The sequence below is a fragment of the Danio rerio genome, chromosome 25 (assembly GCF_049306965.1).
Source record: "Danio rerio strain Tuebingen ecotype United States chromosome 25, GRCz12tu, whole genome shotgun sequence".
Lineage (NCBI taxonomy): Eukaryota > Metazoa > Chordata > Actinopteri > Cypriniformes > Danionidae > Danio > Danio rerio.
The window spans coordinates 707,501-725,000 of NC_133200.1; the positions used below are offsets into that span (position 1 = coordinate 707,501).

The following is a 17,500-nucleotide window of genomic DNA, read 5'->3' on the forward strand; positions in this document are numbered from 1 at the left end:
ATCTAATTGTACTCTATTAAAGGCCATGAAACAGAACTTAAGATCGTCCTTTATCCTCTATTGTGATGTACATACACTTGAAACGGTCCTGAAACAAGAAAAAATGTAGAGTGGTGCATGACTTCCTTCTTTAGAAACCAATTACAATGTTAAAAGACGAGTGCTGTTAACAAAATAAAGGAAGACGAATGGACAAATTCAGAGCAGAGATGAGACACATAATGATAACCCTGCCCTAAAGGACTGATAGCTCCCCCCTAAAGAACTAATAACCCCGCCTTATAGCACTGATAGCTCCACCCTAAAGAACTAATAGCCCCGCCCTATAGCACTGATAGCTCCACCCTAAAGAACTAATAGTTCCGCTTTATAGCACTGATAGCTCCACCCTAAAGAATTAATAACCCCGCCCTATAGCACTGAAAGCCCAACCCTTAAGAACTGACAGCCCCGCCCTAAAGGAAAAATAGTTTCACATTAAAGAGCTGAGAGGCCCGCCCTAAATTATTTATAGCTCCACCCTAAAGTACTGACAGCCCCACCCTAATGGACAGATAGTTAAACACTAAAAAGCTGAGAGCCCTGCCCTTAATGATTAATAGCTCCACCCTAAAGTACTGACAGCCCCACCCTAAAGGACAGATAGTTCCACACTAAAGAGCTGAGAGCCCCGCCCTAAATGATTAATAGCTCCACCCTAAAGAACTGATAGCCCCCCCCCCCCTAATGGACAGTTATTTCCACACTAAATAAATAACTCCACCCTAAAAAAAATTGATAGCTCAACCCGAAAGAACTGATAGCCTCGTCCTAAATGACTGATGGCTCCACCCTAAAGGAACTCCATATGACCAGAAGTGAAGACAGTTGTTTTGAGGTGGAGGGACGTTTATGAGGCCAAATTGTTTTTAACAACATAACAAAGTGCACAGATACATCGCTTACAGCAAGAACAACACATATAATCATAAGAAGACTACATTTTGATTTCAAGCCAGCTTTAAGGTGGTTTATGAGGACATAACTGGTGTCCTTGTTGTTCCAAATGCTTAAAAACCATAATTAAATTAAGTCTTTTACATTCAGAGTTTGTCCGCGAGTGTGCTGTGATGATTGGTTTAGGGGTTGGGGTGGTTTAGGGTCGTGTAATAAGTGTTTTTACTGTTTAATATATATTACGCCTATGATGAGTTCTTGTAAACCACCAAGATCAACATGAGAGTTTAGGAATCGGGTTGGGGGAACGCCATAGAAAATACAGTTTGTGCAGGATAAAAGTCCCCACAATTCACAAAAACAAAGCAGTGTGCGTGTGTGTTTGTGTGTGTGTTTAAAGGAGCAGTTCACCTAAAACAAAAACCCTTCAAGTTGCTTATAGTGACCACAAACTGTTGAACCAGACGTTTGCCAGCAGTTTGAGGGGCTGTTCACGCAGAATACATTTCATTCTCACCAGTGCTCTACTTTTCCATTATTTTCAATGTCAACATGATGCATCAAAAAAAGTCCTGTTTTAATCTGTGACTGGACATCTGCAGACGTCTCAGGTTTGGTACAGTCAGCGTAACGGTTGCATAACACACTCTTACTGCGGTAAACCTGTGCTTGTACTGCAGGGTTCTGGAGGTGAGCTGGGTGTTTTACTCCTCTACGTGGGAACAAGCGAACTGCTGCTATATCTGTCCTCAACAATGAGTCCTTTCACACAGCATCTGCGGGATTCATGTTACACCGTCTCTCCAACGAGCGGCATTAAAAATCATTATTACATCAATTACATGCTTCAGATGCATACGCATTCAACAGCAGGTAAATTACACACACACGCACATGCACGCACGCACGCACACACACACACAGGTATATACAGCAGAGGAAAGATACATGCAGATGAGACCAAGACAAAACGCATTGCGCTGGCTATTGGAGGCATGAGACACTCTTTGGAAGTGTGTGTGAGAGTCTGTGTGTGTAAACTAAGCAGTTTCTAAGGTGTTTGTGTGTTGTTTTACTTTTAACCATGTTTCTAGTGAATTCTGGCAGTTGCTATGGTGTTTCTATGCAGTTTTTAAGGTGTTTTAGGTGTTGTTTGACTTTTTTACCATGTTACTAAGGGAAAATGGGAGTTGCTAGGGTGTTGCTATGCAGGTTTTAAGGTGCTTTAGGTTTTGTTTGACTTTTTTACCATGTTACTAAGGGAAAATGGGAGTTGCTAGGGTGTTGCTATGCAGTTTCTAAGGTGCTTTAGATTTTGTTTGACTTTTTTACCATGTTACTAAGGGGGAATGGGAGTTGCTAGGGTGTTGCTATGCGGTTTCTAAGGTATTTTAGGTTTTGTTTGACTTTTTTACCATGTTACTAAGGGAAAATGGGAGTTGCTAGGGTGTTGCTATGCAGTTTCTAAGGTGCTTTAGGTGTTGTTTGACTTTTTTACCATGTTATTAAGGAATACTGGTAGTTGCTCAGGTGTTGCTATGCGGTTTCTAAGGTGTTTTAGGTTTTGTTTGACTTTTTTACCATGTTACTAAGGGAAAATGGGAGTTGCTAGGGTGTTGCTATGCAGTTTCTAAGGTGCTTTAGATTTTGTTTGACTTTTTTACCATGTTACTAAGGGGGAATGGGAGTTGCTAGGGTGTTGCTATGCGGTTTCTAAGGTATTTTAGGTTTTGTTTGACTTTTTTACCATGTTACTAAGGGAAAATGGGAGTTGCTAGGGTGTTGCTATGCAGTTTCTAAGGTGCTTTAGATTTTGTTTGACTTTTTTACCATGTTACTAAGGGGGAATGGGAGTTGCTAGGGTGTTGCTATGCGGTTTCTAAGGTATTTTAGGTTTTGTTTGACTTTTTTACCATGTTACTAAGGGAAAATGGGAGTTGCTAGGGTGTTGCTATGCAGTTTCTAAGGTGCTTTAGGTGTTGTTTGACTTTTTTACCATGTTATTAAGGAATACTGGTAGTTGCTCAGGTGTTGCTATGCGGTTTCTAAGGTGTTTTAGGTTTTGTTTGACTTTTTTACCATGTTACTAAGGGAAAATGGGAGTTGTTAGGGTGTTGCTTTGCAGTTTCTAAGGTGCTGTAGATTTTGTTTGACTTTTTTACCATGTTACTAAGGGGAAATGGGAGTTGCTAGGGTTTTGCTATGCGGTTTCTAAGGTATTTTAGGTTTTGTTTGACTTTTTTACCATGTTACTAAGGGAAAATGGGAGTTGCTAGGGTGTTGCTATGCAGTTTCTAAGGTGCTTTAGGTGTTGTTTGACTTTTTTACCATGTTACTAAGGAATACTGGTGGTTGCTCAGGTGTTGCTATGCAGTTTCTAAGGTGCTTTAGGTGTTGTTTGACTTTTTTACCATGTTACTAAGTAATACTGGTAGTTGCTCAGGTGTTGCTATGCAGTTTCTAAGGTGTTTTAGGTTTTGTTTGACTTTTTTACCATGTTACTAAGGGAAAATGGGAGTTTCTAGGGTGTTGCTATGCAGTTTCTAAGGTGCTTTAGGTGTTGTTTTACTTTTTACCATGTTACTAAGCAATCCTGATAGTTGCTAGGGTGTTGCTATGCGGTTTCTAAGGTATTTTAGGTTTTGTTTGACTTTTTTTTACCATGTTACTAAGGGAAACTGGGAGTTGCTAGGTTGTTGCTATGCAATTTCTAAGGTGCTTTAGGTGTTGTTTGACTTTTTTACCATGTTACTAAGGAAAACTGGAGTTGTTAGGGTGTTGCTATGCAGTTTCTTAGGTGTTTACGTGCTTTTACCATGTTGCTGTGAAGCTTTAAATGAGTTGTGCTGGTTATCAGGGTGTCCCATGTTTAATAATCCTGATATTGTCTAAATATAGAAGATTAACATGATGTGATCAGTGTGAGAAACGCAGTCGTGTATTATTCTACTGGACACATCTGTGGAGCACAGAGCGAGATGAGTCCAGCCTCTTCATGGAGAATAACACTGATATCCTGAATGGCGGAGGTCTGTAAAGGGACGTCTGCTCCTGCTTTCTGTGCTGCTTTTGTGTTTACACTCATTGACATAAACAGTAAAGCAGCGTTCGGGACATCCTCTGTGTTTCTCACGGTGTTCAAACACACACACACACACACACACACACACACACACACACTAAATAAACACCCATCACAGATTCCTCAAAGTCTTCAAAGAGTCTTCAGATTGTCCTCTAAAGCGGTGCGTGACAAAAGCAGCGGGTCTGTGCGTGTCTGAGGTGTGTGTGTGTATGTGTGTATGTGTGTTTTAGCATCAGCATTGATCTTCAAGGGACGCCACTGTCCTACAGGTGCATCTGAACTCTACACACACCTGAGCAGCTCTCATCATGGCTATTATGACAGGGAGAATGTGTGTTTAAGCAAGAAATAATCACTCGCACCACATGCTCGAAGATATAAGTATCAGCTAAGCATGTGTGTTCTTGTGTGTGTGTATGTGTGTGTGTGTGTGTTTGCGCTTGTGTTTGTGCTGCATGTACTGTATGAGTGCGAGTTTGTGTGTGTATCAGTGTGTTTGTGAGATTGTGTTTGAGTGTGTGTTTTACTGTGATGTGTGTATGTATGTGTATCAGTGTGTGTTTTAATGTGTTTGTGTGTGTGTGTGTGTGTGTGTGTGTAGTGTTCTGCCGCTGATAGACTCAGTGAGATACGGGTCTGTATCCCGTCTGGAATGTCAGGATTCTGTAATTCCCGCAGGAGGAGGAAAGTGTGTGTGTGTGTGTGTGTGTGTGTGTGTGCGTGTGTGTGTGTGTGCGTGTGTGTGTGTGTGTGTGTGTGTGTGAGGAGTTTCCCAGCAGGCGGAAGACTGAGGAGACTCCCTGTGGTGTAAAACACTCATTTACTGTGGTAAGCATGCAGGAGAGCTGCAGCACAGTCTGATTAATCCAGCAGAGCCCAGAAACCAGAATAATCTACAACACTCTAATGCACAACTATTTAATTTAATTTACCTTAATTTACCTTAATTTGCCTAATTTAAATTAACTTAATTTAGCTTCATTTAATTAACCTTAATTTAATTTACCTCAATTTAATTGTATTTTATTTTATTTACCTTAAATTTAATTTAATTTAACTTAATTTAATTTACCCTAATTTAATTTACCTTAATTTAATTTACCCTGATTTAATTTACCTTAATTTAATTTACCCTAATTTAATTTACCTTAATTTAATTTGTCTTAATTTAACTTAATTTAATTAAATATACAGTAATTTAATTTACCTTAATTTAATTTACTTTAATTTACCTTATTTTAATTTAATTTATTTTACTTACCTTAATTTAATTTAACTTACTTTAATTAAATTTAACTTAATTTAATTTGATTTAATTTACCCTAATTTCATTTAAATTAATTTAATTTACCCTTATTTAATTTACCTTAATTTAATTTGTCTTAATTTATCTTAACTTAATTTAAGTAAATATACAGAAATTTAATTTACCTTAATTTAATTTACTTTAAGGTAAATAAAATAAATAAAATTAAAATAAGGTAAATTAATTTAATTTAATTAAATTTAACTTACTTTAATTAAATTTAACTTAATTTAATTTGTTTTAATTTACCCTAATTTAATTTAACTAAATTTAATTTACCCTAATTTAATTTACCTTAATTTAATTTGTCTTAATTTAACTTAACTTAATTTAATTAAATATACTGTAATTTAATTTACCTTAATTTAATTTACTTTAATTTACCTTATTTTAACTTTATTTATTTTATTTACCTTAATTTAATTTAACTTACTTTAATTGAATTTAACTTAATTTAACTTGATTTAATTTAATTTACCTTAATTTAATTTACTTTAATTTACCTTAATTTAATTTATCTTAATTTAGTTTAACTTAATTTATTTTACCTTAATTTAATTTCATTTGCCATATAAAGCATTTTCTCTTAAACTCTGACAAAAAATAGTTATTTCTTATTGGGCCCAAATCCTGTACACAGCAGATCTCACAACTGCAATCCGAGGGATACAGAGTTAGTGTTAGCTCCAGAGATGTATAAAGTACAAGAGACCCAGACCTAAGTTAAAGTACAAGTGCTCTCTCAAAAAAGTGAAAAGAAGTAAAAAAAATAAAATAAATAAATAAAAAAGAGTAGAAGTTGAAGCACCCTGCATCTGGTTTATATACACCAAGAGCAGCAGCTACGCTAATTATTCTCTATAATCACCTGGGGATACTCATCCCGAGGCCCCTAGACACTATGCAGTGGCACTGATGATCCAAGAACTGTGAAGAAATGATGCCAAGGTATCAATAATCCTGGACCAGGCCGTATCCCGAGCTGATGCTGTGGTGGTAATGGAGGAGAGGAGAGCATGAGACTCCTGTGAGAGATTCCTGTGAGAGCCCAGTGACAGACGAGTCTCCGCATTGACTCTGTGGGCCTCTTCATGCTTCTAGTGCTGCAGTAAATGATGGTGTGTGTGTGTGTGTGTGTGTGTGTGTGTGTGTGTGTGTGTGTGTGTAATCCAGCTCTCTGTGATCTCCGGACACCTCCAGAGCCTCAAACTGCACTTTCTTCATGCGCTCTTCAATTAGCAGCGCTAGTTCAGGCTAATAATTTAGACGCGCTCCTACTGATCTGAGAACATGGAGTTATCCGCTGAACACCTTCCCTTCTGCCAGAGCCTCACTGTGCGGGATCAAAGGTCTCCATGACGACACTTCAAAGCTGATCTTCATTTAAAGCAACACACACACACACACACACACACACACACACACACACACACACACACACACACACACACACACACACACACACACACTTTTTGGGGAAGATATGCTCACTTCACAGAGTTTAATTGTCGAATTTTAGCAGTTTTAAATTCATAAATCCTGATCTCTGGGTCTGAAGAGAGCACTTTTAGCTTAGCTTAGCATAGATCATTGAATCGGATTAGACCATTAGCATCTCACTCAAGAATGACCGAAGAGTTTCCATAATTTTACTATTTAAAGCTTAAAGCTTGACTCGACTGTGAACGAAGACAATGAAAGTTGCTGTTTTCTAGGCTGATAAGGTTACACACACACACACACACACACACACACACACACACACACACACACACACTAAGTGACACTATCACACTCTCGCATCAAACACACACACACTCTTTTTCATCATACAAAAACACACCAAACACACTCTTATAAACACACACACACACACACACACACACACACACACACACACAAACTCTCTCGCATCAAACAGACACACATACTTTTTCTCACACATGATCACAAACATACAGACATACACACATCGTCAAACACAAACATTATCACACACACATACACACTTTTTTTTCTCTCACACACTACTATACACACACAAATACACAAACTCAACACAATACACACACAAAAACACACACTAACTTGTACACAAACTCTCTCCCACACACACACACACTTTCTCTTACACACAAATATACACACCTTCTCTTACACACATACTAAACACACAATATCACACACACAAACACACCCACTCTTACACGCACTCTCTCTCAAACATACAAATCACACTACATCACACGCACTCTCTCTCTCACACACACACACACACACACACTCAAAACACACACTCTCTCTTGAACACTCACACTCACTTACTTTCTCGCATAAACACACACACACACAACTACACAAAAATACACACTCTCACACAAACATAACACACATTCTCTCCTCTCACACACACTCTCACACATACTAATCACACTATAATACACACACACACACAACCACACAAACACACTCGCATTCAAAACACACATTCTCTCTTGCACACACACACACACACACCCCTATCACCTATCACACCACACTATCACCTTCACCTTCTCGCATACACACACACACTAGACAAAAATAAACATTTTCTCACACAAACACTAACATTCACACACATACATGCACACACACACACAAATACACACATTCTCTCACACACACACACACACTAAACACAATATATCACACACAATCTCACACATACACACAAACTTTATGACATGCACTCTTACACACAAACACATTTAACTTTTTTTAACACTCTCTTTTGCACACACACTCTCACACACACACACACACATTCTCTCCCACACACATACTAAACACACTAAATCACGTGCACAAAACACACACACACACACTCGCTCTCTCTTTCTCTCTCTCTCACACACACACACACTCTCTCTCTCTCTCACACACACACACTCTTTCTCTCTCTCTTTCACACACACACACTCTTTCTCTCTCTCTTTCACACACACACCCACACAAACAGTTTTCCCAGTGGAATGAGTGAGGTGTGTGTGTGTGTGTGTGTGTGTGTGTGTGTGTGTGTGTGTGTGTGTGTGTTGGTGGTGAGTGTTTATCTTGTGGAAATCCCCCGTTTGCGTCGCCTCGTTTAAATCGGTGTGGATGAAACTCCTGCTTTCTGCTTACAGTGACGTTATTAATGTTGTCAACACAAACAGAAAACACACACACACACACACACACACACACACACACACACACACACACAGATCATTCAGCAAGTGTTTATAAATGTCCAGATATGGGAGCTGTGGTTGTTCTTCACATAAGGAGGTGCACCGCAGCTCTGCTCTGGGCCTCTGCTCATTTACTGTTCATCAACTAAACCCTGTTTAACTCTTTCACCGCTCTGTGCTGAAATGCACTCTGCAAGATAACTGCATGTGTGTTTCTCACAGCGCTGGAGCAGCCGGAGCAGTAAATCTTCCTCATTTGCACTCCTAAAGCTCCTTGTTTCTTGTGTTTGCTGGTAAATGAAGGCACTGATGCAGAAAAGCAGATAACACACTCCTCAAACGCCTCGGACAAATCTCGCACTAATGACCGGCGGCTAATTAGTGCTGTGGCTTAAACGCTGAATGACTGACACTGAATTAATCTGAAGATGTTAATTAGGAGTACATGCTCTCCCCGTGTAGCGTGTGGGTTTCCCCCACAGTCCAAACACATGCGCTATAGGGGAATCGGTACACTTAACTTTCAGTATTGTGTGTGTGTGTGTGAATGAGTGTGTGTGGATGTTTCCCTGTGATGGGTTGCAGCTGGAAGGACATCCGCCGTGTAAAACATGCTGGATAAGTTGGTGGTTCATACCGCCGTGGTGACCCCTGATAAATAAAGGGACTAAGCTGAAGGAAATTGAATGATGTACTACTTATACTATTCATACGGCAAAATAGTGTAGACTAGTGCATAAGTATGTGATTTGAGACGCACCCTTTGAGTCAGAAACGCTGCTTTATTCGTGAATGTTTTATGCGATATTCCAGTTTTGCCCACAAATCTAATTTGCATCTATGGATGGAAACACAGCTAGTGATCGGCCTGTGCTGAGGCCTGATCAGAGGTCAGTGGTTCAGTGTTTCTCTCCGATTCCCACAGTTAAGCCCTGATCAGCTTCTCTGACGGAGAGAAGAAAGCAGCTGCCCTTTAGCCCTGACTTCAGATCAGCCTTTCAAGGTATATATGCATTAAGCTGGTAATACGGTTCCCTCCACGCTGACCTTCTCTCTCTTACATTGTTCTTATCAAATGAACCCCCAGCGGGACTCTGAAATGTCAGGGTCAAAGTTCAGAGCAACAGGAAACGTATAGAGCCGGTGTTCGCTAACACGGCGGTATTAAGATCACATGTTACTGCAAATGCTGACAAAGCCCTTAAAAGCATGTTGATACGCTAGCTGGACACTAGCTTGATCATAATTAGCCTGAAAACTCCAAAAATAAAGAAAAAAGTAAAAACTTACAGACACAGGAAACCCCACAGCCCTGGCAACCACACAAAATAACGCACAGCAATGCAGTTAACACTACAATAAACAAATAAAACATACAGATTATAAATAAACTAAGTTAAAATAATTTTATTTCATTTTAGCAACCACCACCCACTGCATAGCAATGCTCTGGAAACTAGGGCTGGGCAATTAATCAAAAAGTAATCGATTAAAGTAATCGACATTCAGACCCTGAAAATTCGATCACATTTTTCCACGTACTTTCCCTAGCGCATGTGGAGTCATGCGAGCTCGCTCTGTTAAGACTGATTTATACTTCTGCGCTTCAAACGCACAGGTAAAGTCTGGCGCACAAGAAAATCTGCACTTGAGCAGTGTATATTTGAGGGCGCACAAGAAAATCTGCACCTGAGCAGCGTATATTTGAGGGCGCACAAGAAAATCTGCACTTGAGCAGTGTATATTTGAGGGCGCACAAGAAAATCTGCACTTGAGCAGTGTATATTTGAGGGCGCACAAGAAAATCTGCACCTGAGCAGTGTATATTTGAGGGCGCACAAGAAAATCTGCACCTGAGCAGTGTATATTTGAGGGCGCGCAAGAAAATCTGCACTTGAGCAGTGTATATTTGAGGGCGCACAAGAAAATCTGCACCTGAGCAGTGTATATTTGAGGGCGCACAAGAAAATCTGCACTTGAGCAGTGTATATTTGAGGGCGCACAAGAAAATCTGCACTTGAGCAGCGTATATTTGAGGGCGCACAAGAAAATCTGCACTTGAGCTGGTATATTTGAGGGCGCACAAGAAAATCTGCACTTGAGCAGCGTATATTTGAGGGCGCACAAGAAAATCTGCACTTGAGCAGTGTATATTTGAGGGCGCACAAGAAAATCTGCACTTGAGCTGGTATATTTGAGGGCGCACAAGAAAATCTGCACTTGAGCAGCGTATATCTGAGGGCGCGCAAGAAGTTTTGTGCACGAACAGAGGAAAACGGCGCCTAAGCAGAGATTAACATAGTTAAACTATTATTTAAAGAATATACATTTTATATATATTTTATTTAGTAGAGATACGCTTATTTTCTACTTTTATTATGAAAAATGTTGAAAATAATTATTTTTTTTTTCAAATGTGAAAGTTGCGTATTTAAACCTTTTTCATAAGAAAAAAAGACTGTTGGTTTAAGGCAATGTGTGTTTTTCGAGTTGTTCAGTGTTGATGATGAATAAATAATCCTGGATAGTAGACAGTGTGTGTTTCCTTCACTTATTTTAAAATCAAGTAATGAGTCAGCGCCAATAGTCTAGTGGTTAGCGCGTCGACACATAGCACCCGGCGACCCGAGTTCAATTCCTGGCTCTAGGTCCTTCCCCTATCTCCGCTCCCCACACTTTCCTGTCTGTAATCTCCACTGTCCTGTCAATAAAGGTGAAAAAATAAAAAAAAATTAAAAAATAGGTAAAATTCTCTCACTTGTAATATGTGAGCATGTTTACTGTACAATACTTATCAGTGATCAATGAGGGCAAATACATAAAATAATCATTCATTAATCGTAATCAAGTTAAGCTGTCCAGTTAATTGAGATTTTGATTTTAGGCCAAATCCCCCAGATCTAGAAACTGTAAGGCTGTATATATGTGTATGTATATATAGCCGTTCAACTTTTTTTTTTTTTTGTGGCACCAGGTTAAGCTCTCTGACACCTTTACAGCACTTACATACATTACAAATAAATACAGGCCACAACTAAACATGGAGAATGGTCTCCGAGTAGCGTTCTCCAACATTAAGCGATGAACAAACTTGGGCCTTTTGGTATGTGTGCAAGGTTGTGTGCACGGTTTATAAGCACCTCAGAGAATATTAGGAACCATGAGTCACTGGCATTGTTATTTTAGGGGTCGTGGGCTGAAAAGTTTGGGAACCCCTGTGCTACTCCATTAAAAAGAAACAACACCAACCTAATTAATAGAAGAGCTTAATTAATCAAGCACAGACTTCAAAGTGTTTCCATCTAAGGTGAGCTGCTGCCCTCTATAGGCTAGTAAAGGAACTGCAGCACTCTGAACACTAAAATTAACATAAAAAACATCATATTGCATTAAAAAATCCCATTAGTGACTCTGCTCTCATACTTCAACCCCTAAAAACATCAACTAAACCCATTCCAGGTGTTCAGCTTCACCCCGTCAGACAGGAAATGACATCACAGCCGCACCTGGAGCACTTCACACACAGCGAGCATGATTAATCCAGAAACTCTCCAGCACAGATGCGCTCGTGTAATTATTTGTTTAAACATATAAACCGGCCCCTCTGCTGGAGTGTACATTAATCTACATTACACACACAGACAGATGTGTATATAAACCATCCCATAATGCTCCGGGGCCCAGGTGTCCGGGGTAAATGGGAGCAAACATTATCGTAATTATATGTGACACTTGAAGCAGGTCAGGATTGGGGTTCACATCCTGTTTTCTCGACGAAAGTGGGGGATTTCTGGCACGCAGGCTGAAGATTATCTGAGAGTAATCAACGTGTAACCTTTAGGAGGAGAAAAATACAACTTGCTGGCATTTTAGAGTCCGTTTCATTCACTCAGACGGGTTTAGAATGAACACAAAGACTTTCCAGAGCATCTTCAGTGTAAAGTGTTTTACAGCTACGTATAATTTTTATGAAAATTTTTATTATTAAATAACACTCTATTGTTAAATGATAATTAGATTATTAATAATTTCTTATTTAGATATACATATATACATACATACATACATAAATACATATATATTTTTTTCTTCTTTTTTGTTATCTTATACCATTTAAACACATTTTTACCTGTTTTATCTATTTTTTATTCTTATTTTTATATTTTTTATTTTTATTATTTCTTTTCATTTTCTTACAATTGTCTCTTTTATTCTTGTTTATGTAAAGCACTTTGAATTGCCACTGTGTATGAAATGTGCTATATAAATAAACTTGCCTTGCCTTGCCTAATATATATATATATATATATATATATATATATATATATATATATATATATATGGGGCGAGGCAGTGCCACAGTAGGTAGTGCTGTCTGCTGTCGCCTCACAGCAGGAAGGTCGCTGGTTCGAACCTCGGTTTAGTTGGCGTTTCTGTGTGGAGTTTGCGTGTTCTCCCTGTATTCGCGTGGGTTTCCTCCGGTACAGGTGAATTGGGTAGGCTAAATTGTCCGTAGTGTTAAAATGTGTGTGTGGATGTTTCCCAGAGATGGGTTGCGGCTGGAAGGGCATCCACTGCTTAAAAAAACTTGCTGGATAAGTTGGCGGTTCATTCCTCTGTGGCAACCGCGGATTAAAAAAGGGACTAAGCCGACAAGAAAATGAATGAAATGAATATATATATATATATATATATATATATATATATATATATATATACATACATACATACATACATATACACACACACACACACACACACATAATTGAAAAAGACTCATTAAAAACAAAAACATTTTCAAGAGAGAAAGAAAGAAAAGATGAAAGAAATAAGAAAAATAAATAATTAGAAAGAAAGAGAGAAAGAAAGAAAGAAAGAAAGAAAGAAAGAAAGAAAGAAAGAAAGAAAGAAAGAAAGAAACTGCACATTAATCTTGATCTTGCTGTGGATTTTTACAAGATTTCAAAAGAAAACTAGGATTAAAACCTTTTCCTAAATCAAATAACAGGGCAAAGGAAAGAAAATGATCTGTTTTAGTCCGTCAAACTGCACTGATTGCACATTTCTGAACAGCAGTTTTGCTGAAAGACTCAATTCTATTCTTGATCTCTATTGACGCCCAGCGGCCACATATAAACGTTACATTATAAACAGCCTCAGTATAAATATTTTGCACACATGATGTCAAAACAAATCACAAGAAAACATTTAGTATTATTATATATTTGTACATAACATTACGATCCCACCTCTGCTGTGTCAGGGCCATGTTCTCTATAGAGACTATACACAACATGTCCGATTGATGAATGTTAATCGATTTTGTTTATAATACAGGACTGTTAATGCTAAATTAAGAAAATAAATTACATTTTAAAAGTGAATATAATTTGGGCACGGCGGCCAAACATGAATCTTACCAGTTAGATGAATTATATCCACATTTTGATCGACGACGACGAGTGAACGCCACACACACACACACACGCACGCACGCACGCACACACACGCACACACACCAGCAAATCATTTAACGTCAGATTCATCATTTGAAGAGTTATACGGTTTAAATAATCCACACGCACTACATTTTTAAATTTTATTAAATCTGAATGCAGAATCTTCGCATATTTCCACATATTTCTAACTTTTAAACGAGTTTAAACGATTGTTATGTTTGATTGATTTCATTTTCCCGCCTTCTTTAAACACACAGAAATAGCGAGCTGTGATTGGTCACGCTGCTTGTCAATCTGTACTGTGAAACATTTTTTATAATAATATTGATATTAATAATAATAATAATAATAATAATAATAATAATAATAATAATAATAAAAGACACAAAGTAATATATATATTGAGAAGAAAGAGAAGCAAATATTAATAAATATGTACATTTCTATTATTTTTTGGATTAAGAAATAACTATCACGTGACGTGTTACTTTGAACCAATCACGGTCGAGTTTCAGCCAAACTGTCAGCGTCCTCTTCAGAAATAGCTGCTTCGCCTCATAATTTTTAATATAAATAAATCACATTTTCTGCATAAAACTTGCGTTTTGTGAGCGATGACGTGTGGACATATCTGTTTACACTTTTTATGACGTCACACCACCGTGTAGTTTCAGTCTGAGGCGGATGTTGTGAGAGGGGGAAATGACAACAGACGAAGGAAGTTTCTCAATCTCGGAAAACACGAGTCTTCTGGAGCTCTGAGGGTTTTTATGACGGACAGTCAGCGGTAACGGGCTGGCATGAGTGACGTCACGCCGAACACACCGGTTCGAAAGCTCCGGTACTCCGCGCTAAGAGCTTTAGCAGACCTGCTGGACCCGCAGGACACCTGGAGGAGCATCATGGCGGACATCAGCAGACCCTGCGGGGAACCCAGATACACACAGATGCACATGAGGTACAAACACACACCAAACAACCTCATAAACAAGAGACAGACTGACAGACATCAATAGTATACAGAAACACACATACACTCTTCTCTTACACGCAGGCAGACAGACAAACATCATCACACACACATAGAGACAGACGGACATCAACACACACACATACACATCAGCAGACTGACAGACACAGAGACTGACAACACACAGACAGATATTCATCCACACACACACACACACACACACACACACACACACATCAACACACAGACCGACATCAGCAGACACAGACAGACATACACACACACACACACACACACACACACAGACTTCAAAACACAGACTGACAGACACAGAGACTGACAACACACAGACAGATATTCATCACACACACACACACACACAGACCGACATCAGCAGACAAACAGACTGACAACCACACACACACACACACACATATATGCACAGATGTCAACACACAGACTGACATCCACAATCACACACAGACTCACATCAGCAGACAGACTGACATCCACACACACACATAGACTGATATCCACACGCACAGTTTAACATCCACACATACACACACACACACACACATACAACATCACACGCACACACACTCAACATGAAAGAGAGACACACAGACATCAAAACCAACCTTCACTCACAGACAACTTGCATACACACGCACAACACTCACTCACAGACAACACACACACACACACACACTCAGACACAAAATAGACACAAGATACACACACACATAACACTCGCTCACTTTTTCCAGATTTATTTTTGCTGTTTACAATTGCGGTTTTGTACGGCTGCTCTGTTTGCAGTCCTCCTGTGCGTGTGTGTGTGTGTGTGTGTGTGTGTGTGTGTGTGTGTGTGTGTGTGTGTGTGTGAGTTTACAGTTCCATGTGTGTGTGTTTGCAGGCGGTTTGAAGCATGCGTCCTGCAGGGAAAGAGTCCCACCATGGAGCTGCTGTTCGACTGGGGAACCTCAGACTGCACTGTTGGAGATCTGGTGGAGATCCTGATCCGCCATCAGCTGTTCGCCGCCGTCACAGTCCTGCTGCCCGATCACAGCGTCTGCCACACTCACACAGGTAACAGGTATACACAGGTAAAACCCAGAGTTTGTCTCGTTTCAGGGTTATCATACTCCTGAGTTTTCACTTAACCCCCTTTCTGAAACGGGTCCCTGAAGACTCTTCAACATACAATCACCCCTTAACTGTAATCTGGATCTTGGGGTCTGCTGTGTGTGACAATAATATCCAGCTGCAGGCCCGCAGAACCACACACGCTTTAGGCACACACAATCTAGGACACACAATCTAGGCAAACCATATATGGTAACTAAATCTTCAGCATTATCGCCACCTACTGAATTTCACAAATCTGGTTTCCCATTTCAGTCATTATTATTATTATTATTATTATATCGTAACGATCATTTTAACATCTCTGCAGTTTCTGAACTCAAATTATGTAAATAAAAATAATTGGTTAATTACACTTCTGACTTTATTCATGTGTCCACATACACAAAGAAAACATAATAGACCGTCTAATTGTTGGATTAAGTGTAATAAACTAATTCAGGATCTTAATATAATCATACATGGTTAAAATCACTTTGTTGTAAAATATAAAAAGCAAACAATAATATGTCACTTTAAAATAAATTATCCTACTAGTTAATCATTAAAGCAATATATATATATATATATATATATAGTTTTAAACTGATTATCTAAACTCATTATAATTATAAGTTTATACATAAACTACTATCTTTTACTAAACTGTCACAGCTGTTATATATATTTGCTTATGATTTTTTTATTATTAATAGTTAATTTGTTGCTATTGCTAAATTTTGGTTTAAAAACAATTTATTGCTTACTATAAATTACTACAGTATCAAATGTGGGAAATCATTAATTAAAAGGTTATTAGAAAATTAAGCTAATAAACACTATTAAATAGCTTGAGTAATTATTAATATAGTGTTATACATTTGTTACACTTAAAAATATTTTTATTACATATAATGTATTATTGCTTATATTAACTTGCTATTATTTCCTCATCATAAATTAATCCATTATATAAATTAAGCCTGTCCAAATTACATCGTTCAGCAAGGTCAGCAAATGAGTATCTGACATATTATTGTCAGATAATAATGAGTGATCAGCTATAATGACTGATTAAAAACTGTTCTGTCTATTATATTGAATAGCGATTGGAAACAATGCTTCCCATTCAGCCGTCTCGATCGCAATATTTGTGAAATAAAATAAAGTAAACACTATTGTTTATCGTGTACAATATTTATTAATCATATATATCAAAATATATCGATGACGATGTTCAAAAAGATGTTAATAACATAACATCCGTCGGTACCATATATGGTTTGCCTAGATAGTGTGTCCTAGATTGTGTGTGCCTAAAACGTGTGTGGTTCTGCGGGCCTGCAGCTGGATATATCTCGTGTGTGATGCTGTGTGTTGAATGCAGGCTCAGTGTGGTGTGAG

The 17,500-nt window shown here is 38.5% G+C and overlaps 1 protein-coding gene and 1 long non-coding RNA gene across 8 annotated transcripts in view; one reads left to right on the plus strand and one right to left on the minus strand.

Annotated features, from left to right (window-relative positions):
* LOC141380852 (uncharacterized) overlaps positions 1-14,024 on the minus strand; it is a 38,529-nt gene extending 24,505 nt beyond the window's left edge. For both annotated transcript variants that reach the window (XR_012400150.1, XR_012400149.1), the window contains exon 1: positions 13,960-14,024. This is a non-coding gene — a long non-coding RNA (uncharacterized lncRNA). The remainder of the gene's footprint in view (positions 1-13,959) is intronic.
* Positions 14,025-14,670: 646 nt separating this feature from the next.
* irak4 (interleukin-1 receptor-associated kinase 4) overlaps positions 14,671-17,500 on the plus strand; it is a 24,205-nt gene continuing 21,375 nt past the window's right edge. For 5 of the 6 annotated variants that reach the window (XR_012399794.1, XR_012399792.1, XM_073941846.1 and 2 more), the window contains exons 1-3: positions 14,671-14,956; positions 15,888-16,060; positions 17,484-17,500. The exon at positions 17,484-17,500 is cut by the window's right edge and continues 196 nt beyond it. Coding sequence is in view for 4 of the 6 variants with exons in the window: in XM_073941846.1 (XP_073797947.1) it covers positions 14,799-14,956; positions 15,888-16,060; positions 17,484-17,500 (348 nt within the window). In the remaining 2 variants the exon portion in view is untranslated. 6 annotated transcript variants of the gene reach the window in all.